At 47.9% G+C, this 13,115-nt stretch overlaps 1 protein-coding gene across 2 annotated transcripts in view; it reads right to left on the bottom strand.

The window, feature by feature from the left end:
- Positions 1–12,878, bottom strand: part of MFSD2A (MFSD2 lysolipid transporter A, lysophospholipid) — a 62,275-nt gene extending 49,397 nt beyond the window's left edge. Inside the window, exons 1-2 of one of the 2 annotated variants that reach the window (XM_061596603.1) lie at positions 12,494–12,878; positions 1,808–1,933 (exon numbers count right to left, since the gene is read on the bottom strand). In XM_061596603.1, the coding sequence (XP_061452587.1) occupies positions 1,808–1,933; positions 12,494–12,583 (216 nt within the window). In that variant the 5' untranslated portion in view covers positions 12,584–12,878. Of the gene's footprint in view, positions 1–1,807; positions 1,934–11,965; positions 12,022–12,493 lie in introns of those variants that run through there. The other variant, XM_061596604.1, reaches the window with a different exon arrangement.
- Positions 12,879–13,115: the final 237 nt, after the last annotated feature.

Genomic DNA, 13,115 nt, shown 5'->3' with positions numbered 1-13,115 from the left:
CTGCAACCCTTTCCTTAACAGGAGAACCCTTCGACTCTTGCCCTATAGAGTAGGACACTCAATATCCTGAGACAGCTTTCACGCAGAAGCACATTGGGCAGCAGGCAAGCTGAGAACCCTGCTCCTCACATGCTAGGTTTTTACTTCTTTGTTTTCATTTGCAGGTTATTCAGTGCTGTGGCCCATTCAGTCATTGTTTTTTTGTGAGCACCAGGCCTGTTAAAGAAACAGTAGCAAATGTTCCATTCCTGGGCAAGGTCCTTGAACGAGTGGTTGCGGGCCAGCTCCAGACACTCTTGGATGAGACTGATTATCTGGATCCATTTCAGTCAGGTTTCAGGCCTGGTTTTGGCACAGAAACAGCCTTGGTCGCCCTGTATGATGACCTTTGTCGGTAGAGAGACAGGGGGAGTGTGACTCTGTTGATTCTCCTTGATCTCTCAGCGGCTTTCGATACCATCAACCATGGTATCCTTCTGGGGAGACTGGCTGAGTTGGGAGTGGGAGGTACTGCATTGCAGTGGTTCCGCTCCTACTTGGCAGGTCGCCTCCAGAAGGTGGTGCTTGGGGAACACTGCTCGGCACCCTGGACTCTCCAGTATGGGGTTCCGCAGGGGTCAGTTCTGTCCCCCATGCTGTTCAACATCTACATGAAACCGTTGGGTGTGGTCATCCGGAGCTTTGGAGTGCGTTGCCATCAGTATGCTGATGACACGCAGCTCTATTTCTCCTTTACATCTTCTTCAGGTGAGGCTGTCAATGTGCTGAACCGGTGCCTGGCTGTGACAATGGACTGGATGAGGGCTAATAAACTGAGGCTCAATCCAGACAAGACTGAGATGCTGTTAGTGGGTGGTTCTTCTGACCAGATGGTGGATGTCCAACCTGTCCTGGATGGGGTTGCACTCCCCCTGAAGGAGCAGGTCCGTAGCTTGGGGGTTCTCCTAGAATCATCTCTGTCACTTGAGGCTCATGTAGCCTCAGTGGCACGGAGTGCCTTCTACCAACTTCGGTTGGTGGCCCAACTACATCCCTATCTGGACAGGGATAACCTGGCTTCAGTTGTCCGTGCTCTGGTCTAAATTAGATTACTGCAATGCATTCTATGTGGGACTGCCTTTGAAGACGGTTTGGAAACTGCAGCTTGTGCAAAATGCAGCGGCCAGATTGGTAACAGGGACCAGACGATTCTGGCCTGCTTGCACTGGCTGCCTTTATGTTTCCGAGCTCGATTCAAGGTGCTGGTACTGACCTATAAAGCCTTATACGGCTTGGGACCACAATACCTGATGGAACGCCTCTCCCGATACGAACCCACCCATACACTACGTTCAAGATCAAAGGCCCTCCTCCGGGTGCCTACTCCGAGGGAAGCTCGGAGAATGGCAACAAGGGAGAGGGCCTTCTCAGTGGTGGTCCCCAAATTATGGAATGATCTTCCTGATGAGGTGTGCCTGGCGCCAACACTGTTTTCTTTTCGGCACCAGGTCAAGACTTTCCTCTTCTCCCAGGCATTTTAGCATGTGTTCTATATTGTTTTAATTGTTTTTAAAAGATGTATTTTAAATTGTATTTGTTTTTAGTTATTGTAAACCACCCAGAGAGCTTCAGCTATGGGGCGGTATACAAGCTGAATAAATAAATAAAATGAATAAATAAACAGCGCAGGAAAAATAATGTATCTGGTGCAAAGTTGTTGGGGACAAGAGTAGCTTCACCCACACCCACATGCTGGATCCAGGACAAATCATAAATATGTGTTTGTGCTACTCCTCAAAAGTAAACATACCCGGTTGGTCAGACTTACCTGAGCCACATCCAACAGGTAGATCTGCAGAAAGAAGCCCAAGGCGCAACCGGTGATCTGGTAAGGGGCTCCCCCAATGGCATAACACACTTTGCTGCTTATCGATAGCTTTCCTTTGCTTTCTCTCTGGAAAACATGGGGGATGGGCATACTAAATCAGCCACCATCAATACAAAGTTATTGATGTGTCCATAACAAATACTGCGTGTGCATGTTCAAAACCCAGAGAAACTCCCTTTCTTTCTCATATACTTTAGCAACTGAAAAAATTGCAGGCAATTGACTCATTTTGGGGAGTGAACGGGAAGAGCACATCTATTACATTGCAACTTAAGTTGCACCTTTCTTTAGAAGCCAAATGAAAAAGCGACCTCTTTATCTCACACCTCCTAGGAGACATTAAATGCAATGAAAGGGTTCAAAGAACCACCGAAAACTGTCCGACAGCGAATCAGACCATTGGTTCATCTAGTCCAGTGGAGCCGCAAACAGGGCGTTCAGTCAACAAGTGTACCATCTGCGTACATGAATAGCTACTAGCTATGACGGCTGTGCTCTGCCACCCTAGTCAGAGGCAGTATGCTTCTGAAAACCAGTTGCCGGAAGCCTCAGGAGGGAAGAGTGTTCTTGCACTCGGGTCCTGCTTGCAGGCTTCCCCCAGGCACCTGGTTGGCCACTGTGAGAACAGAATGCTGGACTAGATGGGCCACTGGCCTGATCCAGCAGGCTCTTCTTATGTTCTTAGCTGAGCTGTACACTAGTAGTTAATTGCATGCCATGTTGAACAAGCCTGCAGCATGCATACACAGGAGTTGAGCTGTATAAATCAACAAGTGTACACTCTTTCACACAAATGAGTACCTGTGTAGAGACAGCTTGTACCCGTGTTTAGTGCGATGTGTGAACAAACCTAGAAAAACAACTAATCCACACAGCGCACTCTTGAGAGGACATTCAAAGAGTCGAGTTTAACGCAAAGGCTTTTAAAATTGCACCTCACTGGGTAAATCAAAACCATTTTGGAACTGGTTGGTTTTTTTAAAAGTTGCTTCCCTGCCTGAATCAGTGTGAAGCCTTGAATGACCTCCAAGGAACTTCAGCCACATGTGCTCGTCTCAGCTCAAGGCATATTTGAGTATATAGCTCCCTCCTCTTACTAGCAAAGATTTGCTTTGCTCACTGTTTGCAAACAGCTCTGCTTCAATGGAGTTGCATCAAGGACGGACAACAGAATCCGGCCCGGAGTGTTGCTTCCGTGGCAAGGCATTTCACACCACAACACTAATTTCCTGCTAACCAAGTAAAAGACTCCCAGTCATGGTAAGTGGTATCCAGAGGGGGTTTACCATTGCCTCCCTCTGAGGCTGAGAGGCAGTGACTGGCCCAAGGCCACCCAGTGAGCTTCGTGGCTGTGTGGGGATTCGAACCCTGGTCTCCCAGTCCTAGTCCAACACCTTAACCACTACACCACACTGGCACATAGAACCAAAGTGAGACAAAAAAAACCCCCAAGAACTTTTGTGGTATAAAAGGTTATGGAATTTCAGCAGGACATGGGATATGCACTGATTAGAAATGAAGCCAAATGACCGCCCCAAAACTTTTGCAGGCACAAACAGAATTGAAAGTGGGATAGCACATGACCGTCCTGATAGGATCATGAGCACAAATAAATGTGCAATAAAAAGGACGCATGAAGGGGCCCTATGAATTACTCAGCCGCACAAGGCTCGATACTGGAAGCCAAGGTCTGGTAAATTGCCGTAGGCGCAGAGCTCCGTCTCTTCACTCCAAATAGGAAAGTGTTTTCAGTTTATGGCATAGCGGCAGGCTTGGCTCCAGGGAGATGTATGTTACTAGGAGGATCACCCACTGTGTCCAGCTGGGTAATCTTATATATGCACAGGTGTAGTTGTCCATGTCACAGGGAGGTCATAGACCCCTTACTTTTTGGGGAGCAGGGTCCCAACCAGGTTCCCACATACAAGCCAATCAACATGAAAGGGGAGCATGTTAGCCACTAAGAAGAGTCCATGTCCTTTTGTGCTGATTGGAGCCAATCAGAGTGAAAGGAAATGAGTCAGCCAATGAGAAGACTCTTCTCCGTCACTAACACAGCCTTCCCTTTCATGCTGATTGGCTCCTAGGGGTGTCTGTTGTAGCGGAGTGTGGATGTGGAGACGACACAGACAGCAAAGGAGTCAATGGAAAGTGGGAAAGGGGGTGTAGCTATGCTGGTGTGTGGTGCGACTGTCATAAAGGGACCCTGCACTTTTGCATTTGCCACAACACTTCTATATAATATATGCAGGGCCGGCTCCAGAGGGCGGCCAGGTCAGGCCCTGGCTGAGGGCTCCTGGGGCCCCTCCTTAGTGTGGGTGGGCAATGCTTCCATTCTGTGATCCATGGCAGCGTCAGCTCCCGACCCACAGATCTCAGAAAAGGAGCTCCCAGGCACTCCCCTCCCCACGACCACACAGGCCTGCGATGCCCACCTGCATGCCCCACCTACCTCTTCTGTTGTGGTGAATGCTGGCTGCGCATGCCTACCATCAACCAAGATGGCAGCAGAGGCATCAGCCCATTAGGGAAGCTTTGGCCGCTATCTTGGTTGATGGCAGGTGTGCGTGTACAGCGCAGCCAACATTCACCACAGCAGGACAGGTAGGTGGCACATGTGGGTGGGCGGCATGGACAGAATGGTGCCCAAGGAGTGGGTGAGTGGCTGGATGGGAAGGAATAAGCTGATGCTGAACCCTGACAAAACCAAGTTACTGTTTGTGGGAGACAAGGGAAGGTTGGGGGATGTTGACCTGGTGCTCAATGAGGTACAATTGCCCCTGAAAGACCAGGTCCACAGCCTGGGGGTCATTCTTGACTCCCAGCTGTCCATGGAGGCTCAGGTCTCGGCTGTGAGCCGGGCGGCTCTGTATCAACTCCTTCTGATACGGAGACTGCGCCCATACCTTCCCAACCATCTGCTCCCATCTGTGGTACATGCCCTGGTCTCTTCTCGCCTAGACTACTGTAATGCGCTCTACGTGGGGTTACCCTTGAAAACAGTCTGGAAGCTGCAACTGGTACAGAATGCGGCAGCTCGCCTGATTAAAGGCAGCCGCCGGCAAGATCACATCACTCCAGTGCTGAAGGAGTTGCACTGGTTACCAGTTGTTTTCCGGGCCCAATTCAAGGTGTTGGTTCTGACCCTTTAAAACCCTATACGGTTTCGGCCCAGTCTATCTGAAGGAACGCCTCCAACATTATCAGGGATGCCGCTCAACAAAATCAGCCTCAAAAGACCTTCTCTCTATCCCACCAGTTAAAACAGCTGGACTGGTGAGAACTAGGGAGAGGGCTTTTTCGATTGTGGCCCCCCCTTTGCGGAATTCCCTCCCAAATGATCACCGCCGCCCCCTCTATGATGAGCTTCCACCGGGCCTTGAAGACCTGGCTCTTCAGGCAGGCTTTTGGGGTGGGTTAGGTTTTATTATTATTGTTGAGATTTTTAATGTTTTAATGTACTTGTATGTTTTTATTTTGTACGTCGCCCAGAGTGGCTGGACAGTCAGCCAGATGGGCAACTAATAAATTTAATAAATAAATAAATAATTAAAAGGACCTAGTCATGCCTGGCACCAGCCCTGAGTATATGTTCCTAAGTCCATGTTAGGAATGGGCAACTGGTGGCCCTCCAGATATTGGTGGATTCTGACACCTGACACTGGCCACGCCAGCAGAGGCTGATGGGAGTTGGAGTCCAACAACAACTGGAGGGTAACAGGCTCTACATCCCTGGTTTATGCTCTTTAAACAGCCTGAGAGCTACAATGAACTCAGTTCTCAATATTATATGAACATTTTCAGCCTGGGTACACATGATGTTGGTCATGTCATTAGCAGCTATTACTGGCATCAGTGGAACTTGGTTCTTCCCACTGAAGGTATCAGGTGTCAAGAGTGAGAAATTCTAATCAGGACTGCAATGGAGACAAAGGGTTAAAGCCCCCCCTCCCCATGATAGCCATTTACAGAAGTTGTTAACTATTTTAAATGTATTTTTTATTTTAAAAATGCAGCACACCACAGGTAACCACATGACTAACATCGCATCTAGTTTGGTTCTCTGTTGTGAAAGAAAGCCATCTAGGAGATTTCCTTTTAATCTTTTATTGCTTTGCTGGTCTCGGACCGTTACAATAAATACCTACCTACCTTTAATCTTTTATGAAAATAAACTGCTCTGCCCAGTACATTTACAGGCCTTGCTTCTGATCTACATAACAAGCAAAGTTACCCATTCAGTAGTGTACCACGCAACTTTCCTAAATTTGTACAACAAATATACAGTATACTCTCTATACAAAAATCTTGTGCAAATGTTTTATTTTATATGACTTCTATAGGCTGCACAATATTTCCTTTAAAAAGAGATCACTGCAGCACAGCATACAAAGCCCTGGCCATGAGGACTGCTAGAAAGCAAACCTGTTTCTTGTTGTTATGTACCTTCAGATCGATGATGACTTATGGTGACCCTATGAATCAGCGACTTCCAATAGCATCTGTCATCAACCACCTTGTTCAGATCTTGTAAATTCAGGTCTGTGGCTTCCTTTATGGAATCAATCCATCTGTTGTTTGGCCTTCCTCTTTTTCTACTCCCTTCTGTTTTCCCCAGCATTATTGTCTTTTCTATTTCTTAAACAGGTAATAATTTCAGAATCGTTTCCTGGTAAGAATCCCCACCTGGTCAGTTCCTGGCAAATAATGCTTGTTAAGTGAAGAAGGAAGACTACAACATATCTAAACCACATCCTCTCTGTGTGAAGTAGCAGTTGGGAAGAGAGGAAGCTGCTTTATACCACAGGTGATTGTTGGCCCAACTGGCCATCTGCTGCAATGTGCTCTATGTGAGGCTGTCCTTGGAGCTGGTCCACAAGTCAGCAGCTAGACTCCCAATTAGGGCATACAGTCAACAGCATGTGACACCACTTTCAAAACATCTGCACTGGCTGCCCATATGCTACCGGGCCAGGTTCAAGGTCCTTGTATTAATTTACAAAGCCCCGAACAACTTAGGTCCAGAGTACCTTAAGGACCGTCTGAACCCTTATATCTCCACTCGATCACTGTGATAATCGGATGGAGCGTGGCTGATTGTCCCGAGTTGCTGAGGCTCATTTGATTTGACATCAACATGAAACCGAGCCTTCAGTGTCATCGGCCCAGTCCTGGGGAATGCTCTTCCAACAGAGATTCAGCAGGCATCTTATTTATGGACCTTCAAACATTTGCTGAAAACTTTTCGTTTGCAGCCAGGCTTTATGCAGGCAATTATAAGAAAAGCAGTTTCTGTAATTGTTAGCTGGTGATCAGTTTTAAAATTTGGTGTAGTTTTTAGCCTGTACATAGTTGTTGTAAACCACTCTGGTATTTTTTTAATGAGATTGCAGTATACAAGTACTTTTAAAAATACAAACACTGCAGCGGGAAATGGGGAAACTGTGGCCCTCCAGATGTCGCTGGAGTCCAACAACATCCAAAGGACCACAGGATCCTCCACCCCTGGTCTACACAAAGGTCTGGGAAACTGTGGTCCTCCAGATGTCATTGGCATGATGGGAGTCCAGCAACATCTGGAGGACCAAAGATTAGCCACCCAGCCCGGCAGTGGCTCTCCAGAGTTTCAGATGGGAGTCTTTCCGAGTCCCGGTGCTGAAACCTGGGGCCTTTTGCATGAAAGAAGGTGCTCTACCCCAAAGAAATGGCACTCCCCCAAAGTTAGAGCATTGGACTTAGAGAGACCCAGGTTCAAAGCTTGTTAAGCGATTGTTGTCTAGTCACTTTATTTCTAGCTAAGCCTACCTCAAAGGGTTTTTACGAGGACAGGACAGGAGGAACCAGTTATGCTACCCTGACAATCTTGGGAGGACTGAATAAAGATATAAGAAAACCATCAACAAAAGTGTACAATCCAGATTTTTCCTTAGCATTTGTTCCTCCTTTTCCCCAAAGCCAGGATCTTCCTTTTCTAAAGGATTACTATTTACAGCACAATCTTATACATGTCTACTCAGAAGTAAGAGTTGAGTTCAGTGGGGTTTATGTCTAGGTCAATTGGGATGGGTCTGGAGCCTTAAGCCTTCCAAAAATATCAAGGAAGGGATCAAAAATGTACTTCCTACATTTCAGTGAGTGGTCAGATAATAAAATAGTACATTGCACGCTTGAACTCTAACCAGTTGCATGAAGTGTGTAAGAACATAAGAACACAAGTCGGATCCTCTTCTCTGCAGAGTATCTCGTACCAACAAACTCTGTAGGTTTGCAAGTGATAGCTGTCTAAACCAGGAGCTCCAGCACAAACATATGGTGTTAAGTCACATGACTCTTCTCTGAAGAGAGCCACAACTTTGTTTCCACCACAATTATCACCCGTGAACTATCCTCATTTCCTAGAGGTAGCGTTCTCTTTAAGGCTGCAGTCCTAAAAATGCACTTCCCTCCATGAGAGTAAGGCCCCATCTGTATGCTTTTAAAGCGCTATAAATAGACATGGCTTCCCCCAAAAAATCCTGGGACCGGCAGCTTCTTAAGGGCACTAAGAGTTGTTGGGAGACCCCTGTTCCCCTCAGACAGCTGCAATTTTCCAAATTCCCTAAGAATAGGGATTGCTTGTTAAACCACTCTGTTAAAGTGGTATGATATTGCTTTGAATGTATAGTGCAGATGGCGCCTGAGCCCCATTGTGCTCAATATTAATTTCTGAGTAGATACATATAGCAGCCTTTCACAACCTTTGGAATTCTCCCTTCCCCCACCTTGTGGTTTTTCTCATTACAGTGTTGCAAGAACACCTGCACTTGGCTGACTTTCTCTTCTCCTAAAGATACAGGATCAGTCTCAGGCCAGGAACCTGGCAACTCTAGTCACCAGATGTTGCTGCACTACAACTCTCATCAGCCCAGACAACATGGCCAATGGTAAGGAATTATGGGATCTATGGTTTAGCAACATCTGGCAACCCACTGTTTGGGAAAGGTTGATGTACAGGATTCCACAGAATAGCACTTAACATTTGCATTGCATGATAGAGCAGGGATGGGGAAACTGTTGCCCTCCAGATGTTGCCAAACTCTCTCTCCCCCTCTCTCCCCCCCCCTCTCTCTCTCTCTGTGTGTGTGTGTGTGTGTGTTGCCCTCAAGTCAATTCTGACTTATTGCGACACTGTGAATAGGGTTTTCATGAGGCTGAGAGGCAGTGACTGGCCCAAGGTCACCCAGTGAGCTTCATGGCTATGTGGGGATTCGAACCCTGGTCTCTCAGGTTGCAGTCCAACACCTTAACTCACCACACCAAACTATAACTCCCATCATCCCTGATCACTGACCATGTCGGATGGGGGTGATGGGAGCCAGAATCCAACAACATCTGGATGGCCAAAGGTTCCTCGCATCTGCTTCAGAGCACTGAAAAGCCCACAGACTCTCTCAGCAAATCTTCAGAGCAACCCTGCACAGCAGGCCAGTATTATTTATTTATAAAAATATTTATATACTGCTATTTCGTTAAACATCAAAGCAGTTTACAACACATTTAAAACAACCACTGTAGAATTAAAAAAAACATTAAAAATACTACAAAAACAAAGGTCAATTGTTGTGGAAAATAACATGTTCTTCATGGCCTGCATTATAACCAGCCTCATATTATTATTTTATTTATATCCTGCCTTTCCTCCCAGCAGGAGCCCGGTGAAGGCACAGTGGCTGACAGACAGTTTTCCAATTGCTAAAGTCTCCCAAGCGAGTGAATCCATAGCAGAAGCAAGATTTGAACTGTTGGGTGGCAGGGATCATCACAAACACTTCCTGGCCCACACCTTTCAGCCTGCACGATTATTCAACACAAGGTCCATACAGCCACCTGGCTTTGCAACTGCTCTGCCTATACAGTTAACTTGGAAGCAAAGGAGACCGATGCTGTGCAAAGCTCCCTGGGTTCACTAGACAGCACTGAAGTCTAGAAGACTTTTAAAAAGTGGGGATTTACCGATAACAAGTGGACTTCCCTAGGAAGCAGGGATGCCGACTGCTTTTGAATGGAGCCAGTGGACTAATTCTGCAGAGCCACCCAGCTGCCAAGTTTAGCAAGTCCAGCTGCATCTGCAGAGAGAACAGCTGAGGCAGCCTCCCCAGGAGTTGGCAGTTGGGAAGGGAGAGGCCCTGAAAGAGCCACGTACTTCAACGGCACTGGTGTACGCTTTCCTAGGGGAAGAGCTGTAGTTACAGCGCCCTGCAGGCCGTTAAGGGTTACTCTCACCCCATCCAACACAGCACAAGTAAGGAGGCTGCTATAACAATGAGCCTCTCTAAAGCCTTTATGGTACAGGAAGGAGCAAAGTCTGTTTCAGGAGGACTGAGTAGGCAAAAGGGTGGGCTTTCAGCTTGCACCCCCCCCCCAGCCAATCTCGATACAGATTCAACAGGCCTCCTTGAGCTTTCCTTTCTGTTGCAAAGAAGTGATGCTGACCTCCTCTGCAGCAGTGTTGCAACACTGGAAGAAGCCTGCAATGCACTGGGGTGTGTGTAATTTCTTTTCCTTCCACCATTAGCCATGTTGCATACACTTCATGAGCAGTTCTACACTAGGCAAACAACTGGAATCAATGTATTAAGCATGCCAAAGGCACAAATCCCCCCCCTCCCTTTTAAAAAGGAAAAGTGACTCTGGCTTGTGTTGAATGAGAATAATGCCAATTATAACATAACCACAAATGCTCTTGAAGCATTTTGCCTTTTTGCAACGCAGCCTTGAATCAGCGGGCCTTTAAGCCTCTCCCCAACCCCGGAAATGGCACCCCTGCATTTGCACTAGGGACTGACCCCCTTCAAGGAGTCTTATCTTTCCTCTGGGTCTACTGAAAGTCATCATCTATCATCTACAGCACACGTACCATTCCCAAGTCTTTACATGACAGCCCCTTGGTTCATTCATTCACGGTGGGTAGGTTACATTTTCACATCCCCTTGCACCCATTTGCCAGCCTGGGAAACTGAGGAGTAAACGGTTCAATGATACCCATCAAGTATTGGATCTATACTACCCACTACAAAACTGGCCACTTTTTATTTAGCGCCCCAGGACAGTATCTTTCAACCAGCTTCGTCTCATCTCTGCCCCAGATTCACGAGTCCCAAGAGAAAGCAGGCTGGTCAAAATCCCACACCCCAACCCCGGGAATCTATCGTTAGAACATAACAAAAGCTCAGCTGGATCAGTTCAAATGGCCCAGCCATGGATAGCTTATTATCATCCTCTCCCTAAGCATGTTATTCAATGCTAGTCCTACTAAGAGTAAACCTATTTAAGTTCATAGCCACAACTAATTTAGGTCCATTCATTTCAATGGGCCTACTCTGAGTAGGACTTAGTTGACTACAACCCTAAATTCTACTTGGAATAGTCCCATTGAAATCAATGAGCCTAAAAGCTAGTCACGTCCATTTCATTTCACGATGTCTGCTCTGAGTAAGGCTAGCATTGGATACGACCCTAAGCATTTGACTGTGTGTTCCAGAGATACCCTAAAAAAATAATCCATTGCGCTTCTTTAAAAGTTCCGCGGTCCTTTCACAAAAAGGGGATTAATTTACAAACTTTTAAAAAAGAAATGCTTTATTCACTTGCACCACGTTTCCTTCCAACTGGATCCCCACTCGTTGCGTGATTGTATTTTAAGTGTATATAAGAAAGCGGGAAGAAGTCCAATTTTCTAGATGCTGGGCTTAAAAGAAAATGATTTCCCCCCCCCCCCATAAATGCGAGGGAGCCACCCACAGAGAGAAAAGGGGACGCGGCTCCTTTAAAAGAATAGTTTGCCCTTGTCTCTTATGAATGAACTTGAACGGCTCGGAGGCCTTTGGAGCCGACTTACTACCAGTCCGAGGCGGACGAAAGGCGGGGGGACGACGCGGGGGAATCTACAGCACCCCTTGGATTCCCCTGAGTGGGAGGCACGCAGAACGGCCGAAAAGGGGGCGCACACAGTGAGACCCCACCCCAGAGCAACCCCACCCCCGTGGCGCGCCCCTTGCCCCCTTCCCTCCGCTTCTAATCCCGCTCGCCCGTTGATTCCAGAGAGAGTGAGGGGCCGACCTTGACAAAGCGGCTCCAATACGCCAGACTCCGCCTCCAAGCCATGCTCTGTCCTCCAAGCCTCCCCCCCTCCAATCTCGACGAATAAACCTTATAAGGAAGCCTCCTGCCCCCTCCCCCCACCCCGCCGCCCCAATCCTGATGGGATTCGGATCTGCCACTTCGCTTGGACGCCACGATCTGCATTCCGGCGTGGGGAGCGAACGGCAGTCCCACGCCTCGGTTCCAAAGCTTTACACAGACACACACACTTACCCACACACACATATACATAGGCATGTATGGCCCTTTAAAGAACCTCAAACCATTCCGATCGACCACTTTCCCATTAACCAACCCGACCCGATGACCACTCACGTGCAGCCCTGCCTCCTCAGGAGTAAATCCTTCCTTCCTTCTTCTCGGATCAAGCGGATTGCAGCTTTAAACCCCCCGAGGAGAAGTTTCCTTCACATTCTCCCCGCACCACTCCGGCCCCCAAAGAGGCTGCCCTTCTCACACACTCCAATAGCATTTCGACGCACGTACCTTGGGCCGGATCAGGTCCTCTTGTTTCAAGATGCTTGGCTGCAAAAGGCCTGCCGTTGAAACGCTCTCCGCTCCTTCGCCTTTGGCCATTTGTGGCACAAAAATAAAATGAATCCCCCCCGATCCTCTCTTTTTTGGTGTTTATTTTCTTTTCCTCTCGTTGCTTGATCGCTTACTTGCTCTTCGTTGCTGGTTTTTTTTTGTTTTTTTTACTAACCCACCCGCCTCCTTTCAGCGCGGGAAAATACACCACCCCAAAAAGTATTGCTTGGTCCGATAAGCGCGCTCGCCCGAACGGCTCGTTACAGTTTCCCCACCAGCGAAAGTAGCGCAGCGAGAATGAATGAGTGTAGTTTGAAGTGGATTGAATTACTTTTGCATGCTGTCTGCTGAGGCCACGCCCCCTTTCCCCCCTCTCTACGGACACGCCCCCTGCCCCTCCTTCCAGGGCTGGGGTGGTAACTCCCCTCGCACACCCCTCGCCCTCCTCTGCTCTGCCCATAATTGGAGGCGACACCCAAATAACGCCGGGGCCAATCAGGAGCGGCGGCGCCGCAAACACCCCCAACTTACCCACCCCGGCCGCTGCAGTATTAAGCGCGTTAGCTGCATCGCGCTCTGC

This window comes from Rhineura floridana, chromosome 15 (assembly GCF_030035675.1).
Source record: "Rhineura floridana isolate rRhiFlo1 chromosome 15, rRhiFlo1.hap2, whole genome shotgun sequence".
NCBI lineage: Eukaryota > Metazoa > Chordata > Lepidosauria > Squamata > Rhineuridae > Rhineura > Rhineura floridana.
This window is presented reverse-complemented; position numbering and strand designations above follow the sequence as displayed.